The sequence below is a fragment of the Solenopsis invicta genome, chromosome 2 (genome assembly GCF_016802725.1).
Source record: "Solenopsis invicta isolate M01_SB chromosome 2, UNIL_Sinv_3.0, whole genome shotgun sequence".
Taxonomy (NCBI): Eukaryota; Metazoa; Arthropoda; class Insecta; order Hymenoptera; family Formicidae; genus Solenopsis; species Solenopsis invicta.
In genome coordinates this window covers 1,778,358-1,799,438 of record NC_052665.1, presented here as the reverse complement: position 1 = coordinate 1,799,438, position 21,081 = coordinate 1,778,358, and the positions used below count along the sequence as shown (strand labels likewise).

General features: G+C 35.8%; 2 protein-coding genes across 2 annotated transcripts in view; one reads left to right on the top strand and one right to left on the bottom strand.

Moving 5' to 3' along the window:
• The first annotated feature begins 243 nt into the window (after positions 1-243).
• On the top strand, positions 244-2,076 carry LOC105205936 (deoxycytidylate deaminase). Its single transcript, XM_039446123.1, has 4 exons — positions 244-425; positions 532-764; positions 1,660-1,873; positions 1,966-2,076. The coding sequence occupies exons 1-4, from the start codon at positions 403-405 to the stop codon at positions 2,066-2,068; spliced, it is 573 nt and encodes a 190-aa protein (XP_039302057.1). The 5' UTR covers positions 244-402; the 3' UTR covers positions 2,069-2,076.
• Positions 2,077-2,315: 239 nt separating this feature from the next.
• The window catches only part of LOC105196450 (N-alpha-acetyltransferase 15, NatA auxiliary subunit), a 44,417-nt gene continuing 25,651 nt past the window's right edge, over positions 2,316-21,081 (bottom strand). Inside the window, exons 9-11 of the mRNA XM_011162397.3 lie at positions 7,482-7,675; positions 6,308-6,416; positions 2,316-6,197 (exon numbers count right to left, since the gene is read on the bottom strand). Coding sequence (XP_011160699.1) covers positions 5,689-6,197; positions 6,308-6,416; positions 7,482-7,675 — 812 coding nt within the window. The 3' untranslated portion in view covers positions 2,316-5,688. The remainder of the gene's footprint in view (positions 6,198-6,307; positions 6,417-7,481; positions 7,676-21,081) is intronic.

The window sequence follows — 21,081 nt, the reverse complement described above, 5'->3', positions numbered from 1 at the left end:
TATCTGAAACATTTTTTTGTAAAACTTATATTTTTCGTAATTAAAAGTATTTGTGCACATTTCTGAACCTTGTTGAGGATGCAGCGCGACGCGCATCAGATTTTATCAACAGCAAAATGGATGTTAGCATGGACAACAACCCATATACATTTCATGAGACACTGCTTTTAACGGCGGGTTCTCTCAAAATGGATGTGACTCTTAGTTCCCATTCTGGCCTAAATGGATGTGCGTCGCTAGTGTACAGGAGTTTTGAAGCGTCAGAGAAAAAAGTTCGGCGTATTATCTATCAGAGGCTCAGATTTGTTCCTCTCTGCTCTACAACGACATTTAAGTATAAAAATATTTTAATATCCGATCTGTGTTTCTTCGTGAAAAATTAAAATAAAGACTTGACTGACTATGGCGAATACACTGTGCGAACGGTATATTGTTATTTTAATTTAAAAATATTTTCTTTTCTGTTATAAATGTACAGGAATAAACTTAGAATGTAGTGCCTATTTTGATTGATACTTTTCACAAATATAGAAATAGCTCTAAAAGAATGTCATACATTGATTGGGACGAATATTTCATGGCTATTGCGTTCCTTTCTGCAAAACGGAGCAAAGATCCCATTACCCAGGTCGGTGCGTGTATTGTAAATAATGACAAGAAAATCGTTGGTATCGGGTACAATGGAATGCCTACGGGATGCAGTGACGACGAATTTCCTTGGAATAAGGGTCCCCACACTAACTTAGATGCAAAATATCTTTATGGTACACCTAATATAGAAATTTAATATTAATATTATTAAAATTGACTTGTGATTAATTATATTAAGTATTAAAGTAACTTATTCTGAGTGTTCAAAGTTTATTGTTAATGCCTTTAACATTCAAAATGAATAATTAATCACTGCCAAATTTAATACTGCTAGCATTAAATAACTCTAAGGGCAATATATTAAGCAGTTTTTTAGAAATACAATATGTACAAAATGGTAAATTTAAGGATGTAATATACTGGCCGTATGGATTAAATTGAAATTGGATATGTGTCATTATCTATACTTTAAATAAATTATATATATATATATATATATATATATATATATATATATATATATATATATGAAAGTAGTATAAATATGTTTATTTAGTAACATATTTTTAGTTTTTTTTGCTTTATTTGTTATTATAAATTAAATTACTTTTGAAAACATCTATTTTTTTATACAAGTACTTTTTAAGTGTTTAAGATGACTTATGCTAAGTTTTATTGCTATTTTGAGCTTGGTTTAGAAACAAATAAATTTTGTTTATTTACATAACAATTAATCTCTTTATCACAGTGAAACTTTACATAAATCATCTAAATGCTTATTTTATATTAATAAATGCTTATTTTATATTAATATTATTTATATTTATATTAAACAATTCAGATTTTTATCATTATGTCTTATATTTCTCTTACAGCATATTTCTAATTCTTTCTGAAATAATTTATGATTCAGGTAGAACATAGCCCCTGAATATTTTGTATTCCTTTCAGTCAAAATATAGACAATTTACTTTTTACCATTATTTTTAAAATATGTGTAATACATCCTTAAAAACGAGACATTATTTCTGTATTGAAAAACGTTAATCTATTGGCGTTGAGTTGCAGTGTGTCATGCGGAAATGAATGCAATTATGAACAAAAATTCAAGCAACGTTAAAGACTGCACAATATACGTTGCATTATTCCCGTGCAACGAGTGCGCAAAAGTAATAATACAGTCCGGCATAAAAACCGTGATATACATGTCCGATAAATACGTTCATAAAGTCGAAACAATAGCTGCAAAAAAAATGTTTGATGCTGCAGGTGTAAAGTATAGGTACTTGCTTTTTGAAATTGCTGCATCTCAATTTATTTCTACAAGAAATCTTATTAGCGTATTGTTTTATTTTTTATTTTATTTTATTTTAGGCCATACATCCCAAAAAATCAAAAAATAGAAATTAATTTCAGCGATATTGATTGGACCGAGATGAACCAATTACCGCAAACTCCGATAAAATCAGAAAATTAAAAAAAAAATTAAATAAGAATGAGGTTATCATATTGATCATTATTTGTATCTTGTATGAATAAATCTTATTTTGCTAATAAATGTATATCTTATTTATTTTTTATAGAATAGGTATATATTAAAGAATCATTAAATGTAAAAACGTACATCTATTTAGCTGCAAATGATAAGTTAATAAAAAATGGAAGAGGTATTTTTTTTACTATCATTGTGATAGCATGTATAATAATAAAAAAAATAGTTGTTTCTTTCCATGTGTTTCTATTCATTTATTTATTTTTTCACTTGACATTTCATAGAATGAATCCTTTTCGAGTAATGTTAACCACCAGATAGTACGTGAAAATACAACTTATGATTGTATTGCTGGATATTGATTTTGTTTTGTCTTTTATGTGTTGGAAGTTCAGAGACACTAATATTTACATATAAAAGTATTAATTAAGAGTAGGTACAAGTGCAGGCAAAGCAAAACCTGCCTCTTTTTCTCAATCTTCACAGATCTGATAATCCCGTTTTCTAATATTAATTAACCGGATGATATGGAGAAAAAATAAATAAAACAATGTACAGAAAGCAAAACAATTGCAGTAAGACTACGATAGATTTAAGTATATGACACAACTCTCTCTGTTTATGCGTTTTACCAGCTGTACAAATGTAAACAGTGACACAATGTACTTATGGCGTAATAGAAATATGTAACAATGTTTATTTTCTTTTCGAATTAAGCGGAGCAAAGGTAAACCAGTTTTACATGATATAATGTGTTTCCATGGTGATGTAATATAATAAAAGGAAACGATTAAACAATAAAGACGTTTGATACATATATATAAGTATATGCGCGTGTGTTAATACGTGTTTTATGTACATACTATACATATTCGAATTCGTTCAATAAAATGCTATTTCACTTATTTCCTCAGTCGTGAGTATAATGCGAGGAAAAGTTAGAGACAATGAGCGTGATTACATTGCGGAATCTGAATTCATCACACAGAAAATCTTTTGCATTGTACAAAATTGAAATTGCAGGATAAACCATGCATCGCATGTATCGACGTAATCGAATCAATAAGTAATAAGTATTTAGAATTTTAGAATATTGCTTATCGAAACGGAATGTTGGCATTTACGATTCATGCCAATGCTCTTTTATTTAATACATATTTGGCATAAGTCAGAATGAGCAAGTAAATATACTATTTATTAATACAATTACATCACCTTTATGAAACGAAATGCTAACAGACTCTGAAACAATATTATTTGTGACAATTATGAAGTAGTATAAAATATATACCAAAGATTCCATTTGATTGTGTGTCCTGGCAATGTTCAGATATTCGTTTGCGCGCAATCATACATTTAATTACCATTACTAAAATTAACAAAATATTACTACTACAATTATTTTAATTCTGTGTGATGAATTCCAATCGTACTCAGAAATGGAGGAAGATATGGTTTAGAGAATAACCCAAGCTAGTTTCTCGTGCGATATTATGTTGGAGATTGAAAGGCGAATCTAGATTCAGCTCTCGACAAATTTCAATGCAACTCGCAATTAGCATTATTTCTTTTATACTTTTTTTATATCTGTCTATATGCGCGTGTGATACAAGTTTTTATATCGAGGTAATAACCTCCGATAAAGATTGGAGCAATCAATGTGTGAACTTTGTCACGAACACATGAAAATTATAGTACAAAGTTCATTTATATTTTTGTAGAAAAACATTCAAATGAAAAGTAAAAAATTTAAAGAGACTAAAGTCTTCAGTAGATGCACGGTCATGAAGTCCAATCGTTTTTAATAAATTAATAGAAATATACACAATAACACAGTAGTTTATGTTAGTTTTAAGAGTCAACCTAAATATTTACCGGTTACTTCTCTATTGGCTCTAGAGAAATTTCACCGCAATTAACAAAAGCGATTACATTTAACTTTTCTTGATTTACACAGTTCTATATAATTTCGTGAAAGCATCTCCATGCATTTACGGAAGGAATATTCAAAAAATGATTTCACAGAGGACAATCGATCTCGTTAAATTATTCCATCGACTCATCACTCGTCATTTTGCGATAATAGCCGGTATGAGATAGTTTACGGTTTGATTAAAGAGGTAAATATATATTATAATTAATACAATCAAAACGTAGATATCTACTATATGTTTATGATTACTGTTATGACGTGTTTGAGTAGGTGATAAACATTCAGACAATATTGATCGGCGGCAAACTCCATTTGTCGCTCATTCGAAAGAAAGTCGTAAGACATTATACACTTATTGATATAGTACCTGAAATATGTACAAACATTATTTAATAGCTCGGTAGTATATCTATCGTCATCTCGTATCGAAAATGTGTTTTTTTTTACGGGAAAACTGAAAACTTATATAAATATGTAGCGTTATTTTCGGCAATCAAACGAGGTAATCATAACATCCTTTAACTTGTACCGGTAGGCTTTTTAAACCTTGTATTTATTAAAATTTCCGCAATCCGTCGATGTACACACGTACGATGATATTCGCTATTAACACACTAACGGCTTTTCGATTTATGATATACTTTGGTAGTTTGCGTATACAAAACGCAGAGAGTTTATCGTTCCTATAGTAACTTTCACAGAGACTTTCGCAAACGGACACTACTTCCTTATTGACTTCTCGATGGAATATCAGGGCTCCAATCCAAACGTAGATCATTACCCTGGGCAAAAAAAATAACGCAGGAATAAAATGTGTGTCTAGAAGGAAAAGCGTTAGATCATTTTTTTGTTGATCAAAATCAACAATTCACGGGTGAGGCGAACCAGAAGTTAGTTACACGATGTGGGAACGGAGTCCATCCAAATGCGACGACGGACATGCACGGTACAGTACTCGGTGCTTCGATGATCGTCTAGCGTTTTGCGGCCTCTACATAGTAGAGTATATTATGTAGGCATCGCTGGAAATTGTACACCTTAAGTCGAGTAGAAATATTCGCATTTATGAACGCGCGTATGTATGTATGTATACTTGTATACAAGTCTTGTCTTTTTGTACCAATGTGTTAGTCTCGCACGTGTTATTTTACATGACACACTGCACGTCCCGTACCACAAAACAGTCCGCACTTTCGTCGATTATTTCCCCTCTCTCGATCCCCATCCCATTTCTCGTGTTTAGCGTCGCCGTCCACGATAAGCAAACGTATCAAATTAATCGGTCTCGATTGTTAACTAATATTTAGCTAGTCGTCCCCTCTCTTTTTTTCTCATTATTTTCCTTCCTGTAAAATTCCGGGCCGCGTCCCAGAAGATGTAGGCGATCCGCGCCTCGTATTATTATAATTTATTAGGATTGTTTATCCAGCACTGTCCCAGTACTGTGTTCACACGTGAAATACTCTCGACAAATAGTTCGTGTATAACACATGCTTTACTCTCGTTTAGTTATTTCGCCAATTTCATTTCGCTTCTTTACCACGGCACCTAAAACGTGATTTTTAAGTCCTCTCTAGCGCAGATCAGAAGAACGCCTCCGTACCCCGGGCTCTCCATTGACTTGTCTAATTAGAATAGTGATTCAGTGACGCTGCAATAGCGCGTACCTGGATCAGTTTTTGATCGAATTTTCTTTCTCTTGATGATTGTTGGTTTTCGGCTCGGGCGGCCGAAACGCGGTGGCGAATGGGAACTGCGCGTGGCATTTCTTCATGTAATCGGCTATCGTGTCGTCACAGTGTCCAAAGTCACCGTTGCGCAACGCATCGAGCACCTTCGTGCAGTTCTGCAACGTTACGCCTTCGAGATCCTCGATAACCGTCACGAGGGACAGTGCCTTCGTTTGGGCAGATGGGTCCAGGACGTAAAGCATCCTAGCACCTTGCAGCAGATGCGGCAACGAATTTCTGTTCTTTTTCAAGTACTCAGCGTTCAGTTGAGCTGCCTTCGTACTGGAGAAGATTCCAGCGGTTTGACGCTTCACTACCTCGCCCACTGCTCCTTCCAACGGCGATTTGCTTGAGTGCAATAGAAAACGCACCAAACACGTATGCAGATCTGGATTGTTCATGTCCAATCTATGTGCGCGCTTTATCGAGCGTAGCATGAGAAGAGTGCGACCTGTAAAATCAACAGATATTTACTGTCTCACGTCAACTGATTGTCAGTCAGTTCCGCAAAATGATTGCCTTCCATCGCAACTTGCGTTATTAAATGTACTCTGAAAGTACCTTTTCGAATATATATCTCGAAAGCCATGAGATGCGTCTCTATCCGGTTCGACGCCAGTTCTTGCAAGGGCTGCAGAAACTTTATCGCTTGTTCCAATGGATCTTCGACCTGAAAAAAATATATATATGTATTTTATGTCTGCTTGGTATATCTCAGCATTAACGTTTAAACGATATACAATCAATCGATTTAAAAGAACATATACACTAGAAAAAACGGAAACATCTTAACTTTTTGTGGAAAGTGCTAAAAAAGTCTTTATTTCATTGTAAAGATCATACTTTTCTGTATTTAACATTTAAATCTTATTAAAATAATAATATAAAATGGTATCGCTATTCAAGCTTTACTAAATCAGGGTTTTTAAAATCGGTGCTTGCGATGCTCTTACAAAAATAATTCACCACTTGTACTTTATATGGATAGCTTTCAGTTGCTTTTTAGTTTGTTCTATCATTTTTATGTCCGTTTCTTGCACTCTCAAGCGTAGTCTATTACGAATGAACATAACGAATATACGCGAGTATGCATATGAATATTTTTAAATAAATTGCCTTGTTTGCGACTTAAAGCGGAGTCGTACTCATTGAATGCATGATTTTACTACTCAACTGTTTTTATTGCTCACACTTTTACTACTAACCATTCTCGCGGGCTAAAGATGGCAAAATATTTTTATAAGAATGATTACTGCTGCTTCCATTAGGAGTCATCAGAAAACAAAATAACACAAACTTTATAAAGTTGAAACATAGATCTGATGTATTTTCGAATAAAATGATAGTTAGCCAAAATCAATATATCGGTTTTTCACTATAAATGTTTGCTTGTTTTTGAATACAATAAAAAAACTAAACATCGTACGAAAGAATCCCATGTCAACCACTAGTTTTAGTGTCTACTAAAAAGTGTGCAAAATTGCAAGTCGATCAGTCGAGTTTTCAAGGTATAATGATCACGTGTCTTTGAAAACATAATTTACATAGTCGCTATATTTAATTTTTAATAAAATTTAAATGTCAAGCAGCTAAGCAAAATATATAATTTTTTTTACAATGGAATAAAAACGAGTTGTTTCTTTTCGTTTTTTTTTTCACAAAAAAAAAGCAAAGTTAAAGCTCAGATGTACTTTAAGAGACAATATTCTTCTATCATCTTTATATTTATACTAACTCTTTCCAATTTCTCTGGAATTAATTCATCTAGCGTGGGTTGCTCGAGATCAGGGTCGTTCTGTTGTCGAGATTTGTTATGCTGCTCTCTTTTCTCCTGGGCCTGGGCGGCTTGCTGTCGTTCGAGTTCAGCCTTTCTGCGCTGTTTTCTCTGCTTATTTCTCAGTTTCTTCAGTTCGGATGGCGCCAAGTTTTCTACAATAGTAAAAGGAAGAATGTCATCTTTAACGCATATAAAAATAACCGCTATACAGATATACGCATGTAGCGACTTTTACGATTCGAAGAAAACGCGCAAAAAAAAATTGTTTGCTCGTTCAGCAAATGTAATGTAAAGCCAATCTTTGTTTGCAGTTACGTTTTGTTACGTTTTCATTTGCGGCTTAAACAAAAATGGCTTACGGATGTAATGACTTCCCCTTTATGATTCAACAAACGGGTTACTCAATAGTGCCATAAACATGAATGCGAGGAGCTGTAGCCTTTTAAATTTTTTCATTGTTACGCAAGTTTCTTCCCTCCCTCCGTTTTCGTAAAGCGAGTGAGACCAGTTTCGACACAATTTCCGCCGCGGCTTCTACAAATATCACCATAATCTCTTCGCGACGGAGCTCTTGCTGACGTACTTGCCAAGGTTGCGCGGTACTTCGCGACCACGGTGGATAAAACGCACACGGTCCGGCCGGTTTCGCAGTATTTTTTTTTTTCCACTTTTCCTCGCCTCCGTTCCTCGTGGCCAGACCTACTGACAGTTGTTTAGTAGGTCTGGCATGCGTGCACGTGCCTCGCGTGCTCGTTAGTCACGTGCACGGCCGGCGGATACCGTGGGACGGTGGAAGAAGTAGAAAGGAGCCCTGCGCCGAGCCGAGCCGCGTGATCGCTCGCCGAAAACGGTAAATAACTAGAGCGTTCCGCGAAAACGCCAATTAAGCGTGGAAATAATTGCGAGGGATCATATACATGTCTTACTGCGCTTTGCCAATAAAACAGCAATAACGTAATGACAGAATACATCGAAAAGTCCGGGGTATGACGCAGCATCCACCCTGAATCTCTGTTGATACGATAAATCTCTGAAAACTACCAATCCTACATTTTTCACGGAGCTATCTTAATTGAACCTTTCCCCGCGCAATAAGTATATTTAAACAGATCTCTGAAAGTTATCGATCCTACATTTTCTCAGAGGAGAAATCGTAATAAAATCTTTCGCGCGCAATAAGTGCGATAAGAGTAACTAACATGAATCACAAATTATTATTCTTTCGTCATTAAAAAATCATTACAAATACTCGTATATTTTTTTACATCATAAGATGACCGATGTATAATTTTCAAAATTTTTCAACAAGTTAATATTAAATAAATTAATAGTCTGTAAAATATAAAAATTACACATGGGCGAAAAGCGCGTGAAAAATATTGTGGTATACATTGAAAAATGTATACCACAATATTTTTATCGATCAACTGCCTCGAGGGATTAGTTGATTAATGATCGCTACCTGAAAAAGTGGGGCATGAAGTTTCGTTTGTTGCGCTAATCCCTGGGCGTTTAGCTTGCTCAGTGGGCATCCACTCCTTAATTACAGCAGTATTAATTCGGCATTATAGTGCGAAAATCACGAGCGCTTTCCAATTATGTAAGGGCCAGTCGATGCGTTATTAGAACGCGGTAGAGAGACCGCTGCCATGCTCCGTAAGTTCGCGAGTGTGCTGTAGGCGTTACCTCAGAGAGGATTCACTCGATTCCTCGAAAGGCGCGATTCCATCTCATTCCTTACATAAGAGTTACTCTACGTATTATTTCGGCGTCGGATGCACGCGTCGCAAAAAATCAACGATTTCAAATTATCAATGCACGTCGTCTGTGATATCATTCGCTTGATTAACACGATATACAGTCACGAAATTAATTGTCCGGGCATAAGATATGAACATTTATTTTACGCTGTTAACATTACCAAATATTATTATAATCTTTTACTCAAATAAAGTAAAAACCATTGCCAGTGATGCATTTCCATCGAAAGTACGCTTTTGTAACATAAAATCATCTTCCAATATCTTGTGTGTTCGGACAATTTTTAGAGTTTCAAATAAACATAGGATTATCTTTTTTATTTAATATTATTTCGCTACACAATTTTATATTTCATATTTCAGACTGAAGTAAAATAAATAAAGATGCCCTAAGAAAAAAAATTTCTAAATTTTAATAAATATTTATTCGGATATTAATGAAATATTTACTTATGATACATGCATAAATAGTTCGTCTACAAGAAAAACTGATACTTAAATTAAATTAGTGGTACTAAATAAATATATATTTAATTTAGTGAATATTTCATTAGTTTTCTATTCAAATAAATATTTATTAAAATTTGGTAATTTTTCTCTCACTATAGAAAATAGAATCGACGCTTTGTTGTAATTTTATTTAAATACATCTTCAAATCTGGTTTTATTAACAACAGGTTAGTATTTTTTTCATGACTGTGAATAGGATCGATGTTTCACTTTTTGTTTTTACAATTTCAATAATATTATTTTTGTTTCAATATTTTTTATAAAATAAATTTCCATAGAAATGGTAAACTTATCAAAGTAGAACGAGTCTAGACTTGATTCATCGTAATTAACGCCTATCCAAGAAGACTCTTTAATGCGACCACGGAAACTTTCACTATTAATTGAGCATCGGTATGCAAGGATTAGCGATGGATTTTTCATCCTTGATAAAGTAAAGGAGGACCTTGAGCGCGCTGAGGAATGTAGAGCAGCAGGCGTCACCGACGTGCGAGCCTTTTATGCAAATTGCATCCCTCTGCGAATGCACATGTAACGCGCGATCACGTCCGTTAGCTCGCGTCGTCAAATTTGCAACATTAAGAATTCAGAAATCGTTTTCCACAGCACGAAAATCCAATTGTTCTCAACGATCGATCGGGTCCTCGCGGATCGTGGTTTCCTTCGGTCGCGCGCTCTCGGGGGATCACGGCATTCTTATGCAAATCGCCCGGTCGTTTCTCCGCGATGTTACCCATTCGGTAACTTACGCGTGACGAATTTCGTAGTAATTCCAGCCGCGTTAGAAAGCGCGATGCAGGGCGATGCACTTCGAAATCGGCGGCCGAACTTTTGCCTCTGATTTATGCGCGACATAATGCGCCTTCGTACGGGGCGGCGTGGCGTTCCGCGAAATTAAATCGTTTCCTTGGTCGCCTTCGACAGCACGCGACCGCGCCTTAACGCGCAACCGTTATGTCCCGCGAGTGATTTGCGTTCCCACGCGATTATTGGGACAATCCACGTAGACAATATAAATTTCGCGCCGCCTTACCGATAATTACTGGCTTGCCTCACAAGCGAGAGAAATGGTCGAAATATCGCTTTCGTTCCTTTCCTTTCCTATTTCCCAGCAAAATCTGTCATGCACTTTTCTAATCTGGATCCCAGTGATGCGTAACATGCGTGCTCTAGTTCATGAAGCGTAACGTCCAATTAAATTGTGGCTTCCAAAAATAATAGAACGCCACGCAATGTGCCATTTGCCCGATATAGCTGAACTAAAATATTTTTACTTAGTTGTATAGAAACATTCTGCAAATATACAGTTTAAGTTAAAAATTAATAATATAAATAGTCAAAAAACTAAATAATGCAAAATATTTGCATACGACCAAGTACAATACTTTTGTCCCGCTATAGATCACTGATGTAAATTGTTGATGTAAAACAAGATATCGATTATCCGCAAGTTTTTATAGATTTAAAAATAAAAATTGATATAAAATAAGTTTTTTTTTAATTTCAGAATCGAGAAAAAAACCCCGAAATTTATTTAGAAATATAAAATTTAAAAACGTATAGATATAATATCTTAAATCTTTATATTCTTGTTTAAAAATTTTAGAAATACAAAAAATTAAAATAAAACTGCATTAACCAGAAGTTATAAACAATAAATATAATCGTTAAAATTTTTCTAGATAAAAATATGTATTTTCGGACAAAATCCTTCAAATTTACATTTAAAAATAACATATATAATGTAAATAATTACAAAACAAAAGAATAATGAAAAATATTTGCGTACAACAATAAATAGAAATAGTTTTGCCCAGCAAAATTGGGCGAATGACACACAGTGCCCTAGTTTTTTACCTATGCAAATGATCGTGCAAGCCCTGAGAAGAACTTGTTTAACTCATTTATATGTAATAATGCATTGCAGGCATCGACGAGTTCCTTATGACACCCACAGGGTGATTTACGTAACGCGTTGCAGCCTTCCCAATGCATTGCAACTTAGGCCATATCCCGTCGTGCCATGACGAATGGATCATGTTGAATTCATCTCTATCCGGGATATTCGCGCCGCGTGCGAATTATACATTTTTCATTGCCGTGCATAGATAGAATAGCTGATTCGACCGTGGAAGCTGCGTGCAGATATATCGCCTGTTCTTTTTTCTCTTCCGATTACAGCGATCCGCGATCCACGCAGCTATTATCATCGCGCGTGTGGGCGAGATGAGTTGTTGGCGTGCTTTAGCAGAAGCACGATTTCCGAGGTCGCGTTCGAGAGATGCACCGACTTCGTGTGCAACGAGTTCAGTCGGATTCGCCGCGTAAAATAATCGCGATTACGCAAGGGTTGCAGAAATTACGGGGGCGACGAGGACGGGGAAAGGATGCCACGCTTCAAACGGTCCGTCATTAGACGCAAAGACAAAAAGGTCTGCCCCGCCGCCACCTTCGATCGAGCACGCAGGAATTAAACTCGGAGATTTTAATTTCGTTTTTGATTTCGTAAAGCGAATCCTTTCCCATGCGAATCTCTTTTGCGGAGGAGGCTTTCTTCTCTTGACGTGTCTTAGGCGTTATTGAATTAGAATGATGACTTAAGATAGTGATTCCGCGACAAATGCAGCGAGAAGAAATTCAACGAAGAAATTGTATTAACATAATTCCTAGTTTAATTAAATTATGTTAATTACATCTGTATTATGCTAAAAAGTGAAAAGATGCGGACATATACAATTTGTCAACGGATAATAAAATTAGACGATATTGAGAGCTAAAAAATAATATATACTGATTGTGAGAAAAGTTGTTAATTTAACAAAATTTTTCAACTTAATTAAATTTCTTCTGTTCAAGTATTTTTTTATATATTTAAGTCAAACTGAAAAAATTTAATCGAGTGAAAAATTTAGTCAAGTTAACAATTTTTTTCTCAGTATACAAATATGAGATATGATATTAATGATTATAATAAAAACATTTTTCATCACGTTTTTATAGAGGGAAAAATTTTTTTCTCTTAGAATTAAAATCAAGATATTTATGAGACAGGATATTTCGAAGAATCTTTCTCTGATTTTATTATCTGTCGATCACAATAAAATAAATAAAATATAAAATAGTTCAATTAAATTTTACTAAAATTATAGTAAAGTTCTTTTCAAAATACGTGTCCCATAACTAATTGTAATAATTAAAAAAAAATTCTCTATATTAATTCTCGATATATTTGTAGATTAATTGTAAATCATTGCAAGAAGAAGTTCAAGAACATTTTATGTTACACGATCTTGGCCGACGGAATCTTTTTAAAAAAGTCGGTGCGATCAGACATTCAAGAGGTTCATCTGAGAAACCGTTTTCACGATGTGATTCGCGCTGATTTATTACCGCCACAGCGATACAGTAGTTCCGCGTTTAGATTCTGCACGGCGTACATCGCGGCATAGATCACTCGCAAAAATTGCGGATAGATTACATTCTTCTGATACCGATATAATGAACGCGCGTAACGGGGAGAGTAATCAACAGCCGATTAATAACGCCGGCTACCGCAAATGTTACGCAGCTGTTACCTCGCCGAGCGCAATCAGTTCCGTTAAATGAGTAAAATGCGATGATAATTGGTGAAGCACGATTTCTTTTGCACCATATGACATAGATGGAGCACAATCAACCTACTTACGGGATATACGAATATTTCATAGCGGATAATGTCAGAATAGCCGACGATGATGCCAGCAACGGCCGTGTATAATCGCAAGAAAAGCAGTCATTAGTATAATCGCCGGTTCAGCCCCGTATCGTGCCCCCGACGAATAGTCGACCTCCGTAAACACAAACGCTCTCCGTTACAACGGTTGCTTTTACAGCACAGTGGAGTGTTTATATGGGATCGGTAAAAAAAAGCCTGCTCGATGAGACGCTTTGATTCTCTCGATAATCGCTGATCGCGAACTCGTTAACGCTCCTTACGTCATCCTAATAAGTAGGCAAGGATGATATGCTACGCACGCCAATGTCGTTACGATTCACAGTTATTATGAATATGAGACCACTTCGCTCTTTTACATCAAAAAGTCCGATCGCCAGCGATTATTACCAAGAGACACGTTTATAATACCAATTAGGTAATAATGAACGAGTGCTGTTTTGCGTTTCAAGAGTTAAATTTGTTTGTTTCCTGCTAAATTCTTGACAAGTTAGATCTGCATGTTCTCTTGAAAGCCATAAACAGAATTACGAAACTTTCATCTTTTTTTCTTGATTTTAATAAATAATAATTCTGGGAAAGTATTTATAAAAATGTTTAACACTTATTATAAATGATGTAAAACAAACTTAAAAATAAAATATAAAAACTTGACATACCCGATCGTTCTCTTTTATCATTTTCAAAAGTTTTTTTTTATATAGCAATGAAAGTCATAAAAATCGTTAATTGATTAATCAATACGAATATCAGAGTCATTCGATATTATTTTTCTTCTTCGATATAATAATGAAAATGCAAAAAAAAGTTGGAGAACAACGTCACATGGTGCTTTCAAACGGCCATCCAAGTGCTTAACGATACTTAAATATCAGTTTTCATGCAATCACTGAAATCAAGTAATATTGGACACGGAATCTCTTGGATGGGTGACCATTTGAGAACTTTGCGTTGTCGTTAAATTTTGTTGCATTTTTATTATTATAACAAAAAAGAAAGATATCGACTGGTAATATCGAATGACTTTCTAGTCATATACACTGACCACTTTTAATCTAACGATTCTTATGACATTAATTGTTACATAAGAAAAAACAAAATTTTACAAGTAATAGAATTAAGAAAACGATTGGCATGCCAAGTTTTATTTTTATTTTAAGTTCATTTTATATTTACAAAAAAAAATTCTCAATCAGGCGCTGTCTTCGACTTTAATAAAACTGGATTTGTAATGCAGTAAGAATATACATGTTTTTTTTATTGATAACCAAACGTTTAAAGAGTGAAATCCGAAAGCCTTTGAAAACCAGATAAATTTTCGACAACTTCTGAACAAAGCATAATAGCGTAATTTTTGTAAATGTACAAAATGCACAACATTTAAAATGCTGTTCACTAGTATAAAAATTATTTATTTATAAAAATCATTATTTTAACAACGTTGTTCTTTATATATAAAAATGATTATCAATCCTGATACATCACGTTAATTTTCTTCAGAAAGTACTTGTACTTGTGTATTAAAAAATTATATAAATTTTGTAACTAATTATAGCTGACAAGATATTTCATAGAAACAAAATGTGCAGAACACAAATATCGCATCATGCGCACTAATTAAAAGTGTCAAACTTTCTCCAAAGCAGAAGTATCAACAAGAAGAGTTACTTTTTTTTACCATTTATCCTGTTATTCTATAAATTCTATATGACCATTAATATTTCAGATCGTTGAGATATCTTGATCGGCTCATTCCGTTTCTCGGCGCGTTCTGAGATTCTTTGCGAAACACGTTTTACACTAACGATTCGCACGGGAACGAAGTGGAAAGTAATAGCGATATCTCTGATTTGTAATAAAAGAAACTCGCGCGGGAGAAATTGCACCATAAATTCTAACTGCTGCGAAGTATCGCGTCGGCCCGTTATATTCAAGGGTGCCGCAATTAAATTATTCTCAAGACGGATGTAGCGTTAATTGACAGAGGCGCGGTGTGCTGGGAACAATTTCTTTACACACGCCTACACAACGCGCAGGAAGCATCGGGAGTGCACCTACGGATCCATGTCGATCATCCATTCGCCGTGCCCCGCGGTTGCATCCGATTGTATTTTCAGGCCTCTCTCTCTCTCTCTCTCTCTCGAAAACGTGACTCATTAGTCCATGATTGTTTTTATAATAATTTTGGCTCCATTTTCGCGCGCGTTACCTTGTGAATCCGTTTCGCCTGCCAAGTGATCGAAAATAGATTTCGGAAGAAGTCGTTTAACTCCTTTGGAAATGGAGTAATATATGGTGTTTATATATATACATATAGACACATCATATTTCCTGCGCGTAATAGACGGAGATCATTGTCGCAATATCCTGTGCTGAGATCAGTGGTTCGTGGAATAGATCTGGATTACGGCCGCGGTTACTAGTACGTAAAAAATAGTAGTTAACCAGTCAAGTATCGCGACTTTGAAATATAGGTAGATAAGAAAGAAAATCTTGTCTTTTTTTTTGGAGCGTTGCTTCGCCAATTTAAAAATGGCACGTAAACTCATCAATTTTTCCATAAGACGAGAGTAAACGAAAGTATCGATGACTTATAAAGTATATGCAAATTTATTTATAACACTGTCGCAAGCCTGTTTCCACGAAGGCGCTCTGTTTAAATAAGAGACAGTGATTCATCCGCGGTTGCGTTTTCTCTCTAGACGCCCTTACTTCGTATATGCAAATTCTCAGTAAACACACAACTTCTACCTCCGAAATATTTTACTTAAGATGTCACATATTTAGATAAAAATTAAAAAAAAAGCGTGGAACATTCAGTACGAGGATTGCATCCAGTCTGAAGAACTGCATTAAAATACGCATGTTAATGATATATAAATAAAAGAATATATAAAACAGATGACATGCCAGAGTATCATGTTTATTAGTATTCGCATTCGTCTACATGCAACATTGCAAATAAAGTTGGATGATAATTGGATTCGCTTTTTTATTAGGCCATTAATTAAGACATTTATCCCTATTCAAGCATTTTTTTTACTAAGACGCCACGTCGGAATGTGTCAAAAAAACTATTCGATTATTCCAACGAACCATGCGCGAAAGTGGAAATGGGAAATCGAGCGAAAAATCAATAGCTACGCGAGAAACGACTTGGAAAACCGTTATTCACCTGAAAAACTTTGGTGCTGAGAAACTTCCAGCACCGGTGTCGTATGAATCGCGTGCGGTTTCGCGATGCACGAAAGTGTTCAATTCTCCTGAACAGCGGAACATCATTAGACATCATCGCGGGTTATGTAAAAAAAAAAAACTCGGCGAGCGAAATCGCCTAATTACCATTCGCACCGCCGTCGAACGCGGGCGTGTTAACAATAGCATTCCGCCGAACGTGTATGTAGAGCGCGATGCAGCCCCGGCTGCGCATTTTCCGCGTGTCTACGTATTGTACGCGGGCGAAGCTAAAATTGTTCCTTTCGCGCCGATACGCCCGGGGAGAGCCGGGTGAAACGAGAGCGGTTCAAATCGCTCGATTTGCGTCCGATTCGGCCGATACCATCGAGCTTCGGTGCCGAGGTACACTCGACGCCCGAAGTCTCTCTCGCCCACGTTTCCTGCCGGAGCGGAGCGTGTATGTGCATGGTCTTGCACCAGCGCTAGCGGTCTGTAGCGTGCGGTGAAGGGTGCACGCGCGAATGTTCCACGGGGCAAGTGGGCTAGGCGTGGCTCGCGGAAAGAAATAAGAAAGGGACCGGTGTGCGCTCGTTACACTCGGCCTGCGTCTATCGACGTCTGCATGGAAAGGCCCGGGCACGGGTGAGCCCGAACGCCACGGCACCGCCGGTATGCCGACTTCCCATGGCGAGGGTTTCGCGAACGCAAACTATTCGGTGTGCTTTCTTTCTTTCCTTCGTTTTCTTTCGCCTCGCTCAATCGTAGCGTCAAAGGCGCCGCGAACGGGGCCGGATTCTCGCAAAGTAGCGGCGGGGTCCGACGGGACGGGGTCCGCCTCTTTAAAATTCAGACGCGGCTGAATGTTAGTCGTTTCGGAAGGACACCGCGTATTCATCCCACGTTGCTTTATCCTAGGATTTCGTCTTTCGTCTTCGCGCCGGATCTAGAGAATAATCGGAGCCTCCTCTCGCGGGCACGTGTCCGAAATCTTTATATCACACGGAAACGTCGCGATGACCTCTAAAATATTTCACGGTGCTTGGATTAAATTAGATTAGCATCTTAAAGTATGTTATTATAACGCTTTAAATGCAACCTTTGCTCCAGACAACGTAACGGTTTTATGAGTATATACCGCTAGACAAAGATCGCGAAAGATGAAAAAGAATGGCGGACAAAGTCAGAATATTAATCTCCATATCGATACGTGATATGAATATTAAGTTGTAAATACGAACACGGTGTACAAAGTGTTACCTCGATGTTGCATGCGCGCTGCTTCCTGTTTATCGGCAACAAAAACGCCAACCGTGTATTACGAAATGATACGAGCTAGTCACCGACGAATCATCCTTTTAATGGTACAGAGAAAAAGAGATTCACAATTTCGCCTCGGAAATTCCAGAGCAATTTAGAAATAGCTGTTGCATTAGAAATGAAGAATGTAATGATTTTCAAGTAGCACTTTACAATTCCAATTTTTTTATTCAATTTCAAAGAGTACTTTGCAATAATTATCAAATTATAAAGTAAATAAGATCATAAACTTTGCAATACAAAAAACAAAGCGCTAATAAAAAATTTAAAATACCAATGATCGTACTGCGAGTTCAGTCTCGATATAATTTGTTCACTACTACTAATGTAAAATTATTATAAATATATTTTTGCAAAAAATTGTTTAGCTAAAAGGTATTTTAATTGGAAGGGAAAAGACCAAATTACAAGCAACAACTAGATGGTGTAGTTTTTTATCAATTTGTTCTCCTTTAACATTAGTTTCGACTATATTTACACTGAGAAAAAGTTGTTAACTTGATTAAATTTGTCAACTTGATTGAATTTCTTCAGTTCAAGTATGTATTTAAATAAAAATAAAAAAAAATATATATATATATAATTAAGTTAAATATATAAATGCATAAACCAAAGTTCAAGTATTTTATGTATTTAAGTTAAATATTTAAATACTTAAACTAAAAAAATTTAATCGAGTTAAAAAATTTAGTCAAGTTAATAACTTTTCAATTGAACATTATTTTAAACGTATATTAATCGACAAATTTATATCGCGATCAACTTATGCCTAAATTTAGTAAGAGATCATGTCAACGCGAGAAAACACTCAATTTTTAACAATGAAGTCATTATTATTATGCATGGTAACTGATGAAGACTAAGTATGATCGAAACGTACTAATGTAATATTAAAGGAAAATAAATTGTTTAAAAAAAAATTACACCCTCTAATTGTTCCTTGTAATTTGGCCGCTTTTCTTCTACATTTTGCATTGGAAAAGTATCAAACAATACAATTAATATACATTTCTTTTGTATTTAAATTAGATTTTTCGAAATTTACAAAAAGATGCTGTTTATTCTATGACATTTAAAATTCAGCAAAACTAAGGAAGCACAAAAAGAGATGCCAGAAGATAACACTGCATTTTTTTTCTCTCTTTTGTTCATTTACTTTACGAGGGTAATAATTACATTATAATAATTAGTGCGTCAAAGTCAAGAGTGTTGTTCTCTCAAAAATAAGGCAAAATGAAAATTTATGAGACATCCTGGCTAGGATCCATCAGTCAGCAAATGTTCGCGTATAATGGTACTTCTGTATAGCAAGCGCAACATTTAGCGCCTCCGCAGTCGACAATAACTCGTTTAACTGCCGTAACTTGTTACTCCGTCGAGTAAGCAACGACGAAACGTCGATGGTGAATCAATTTTTCTCGGTTTTTTCTTGCGGTTAACGCGACGGTTTTTTCCGGATTCTGGATTTTTATGAGATTACGTAAAAAATATAAATTCTTTAATAAAATCCCCACAAATGATAAATATCTTAATGATTATGTAGAAAATGTGAATTCTTTCGCAAATAATAAATGTACTAAAGATTACGTAAAAAATATGAATTCTTTCGTAAAATCCCCGCAAATGATAAATGTCCTAATGCATTAATTTATTAGTTTCAGATTATTTTTTTCATGAAAGACTAAAAAAGTATTTAAAAAAAATATTACACAAAGGGAAAAAATTGAAACAGAAAAGAATGAATTAATATCAAAGTATCTCGTACTAATGTTTTTATTAATTTAACAGCTCGTGTTAGCTTATTAGATATGTGCCATTAAATTACAGAACAAAGCAAACTACTTCTGCAATTCGTCATCCTCTGTTGCATTATTCGCGACACTATATTCATGTTGCAGGGAAAAATATCACGAAGTAAATCGCGATTTCTCCGGGACGCGCGTCAAGCGGAGAGACGATTCCTCCTGCATGTGCATACATCAACGCGTAAATCCGAGATTTTAGATAAAAATATGAAAAATATGAGAGCTAAACGAATAGGGGCAATTCCGCAGGAAATCACGGGGAAAGCGGACGGACGTGTCGGCGACGTGTAGCGTGTCGACGGCAATGACACTTTCGCTGAATACTCTTCTTCCTAAAGGTCGTTGCACGTGTAAAAATACTGGCAACGCGTCGCTGGAATTCATAACGAACTACGAAACAGAAACAGGTCAGGTTTTAACTCGAATTTCTAATTCTGCGAGAGAAAGGAAAAATCGAATGTAGGAAAGCTACGATACTAAACGATGATCAGCGCGTACGACTTTGAAATTTCTGCGCAATTTCGAATTTTTTGCATGAACCTCTGCCTCTCTTTGCAGGAAATACAAGAGACCAGGCCTCCGCATCGTAACGATCTTTTTAACATTTAGAATAAAGGTAATGTACGATCCAATACTTATGTCAATCTGAAATATTAAAATATATTTTTAAAAATCTAAAAGAATTATATTTGTGTTTTAAGGATTTCCGATGTTCTCTTGCGAGCAATACTTTCAATCTTGCAATCTATTTTTGAAATGTCAATTGTCACGCTATACATAGAAGTATCTGACGGACTAATTAAATTTATAAAAAGTTAATAAAGGAAATAGAAGATTGACCTACATATAGGTGTATCGACGAAAGTCGCTATTTTCGAAACAAGAAATGGCACGACTTAAAATTTTGAAAGTGCCTGATAACCGGAGCATTTCTATTTCCGCACGGAAACGCGATATCCGATAATGAGCGCCGACTTTGCGCTATCGTTCGAATTGGAGACGGATGCACGTGTCGCGCAGCATGTGCAACGTTTCGCCAGCGATTACAGTTTACGCGTAATACGCGAAGTAGACGTGTGTCAGCACGCGAGCTGCTATAGCTGGCGAGTATAGAGACGCGTCACGGTAAGTTGTGCCAACGGTGAATTAACTGCCGTTGTGTCATCCTTCGGTTTTCATTACAGATACCGGGAATACTGAATTTCTTCAAACGCACCCTGGAAGATGCGTGAGCGACTCGCGCAGCCTCACCGCAAATATAATATACGCGCGAGATG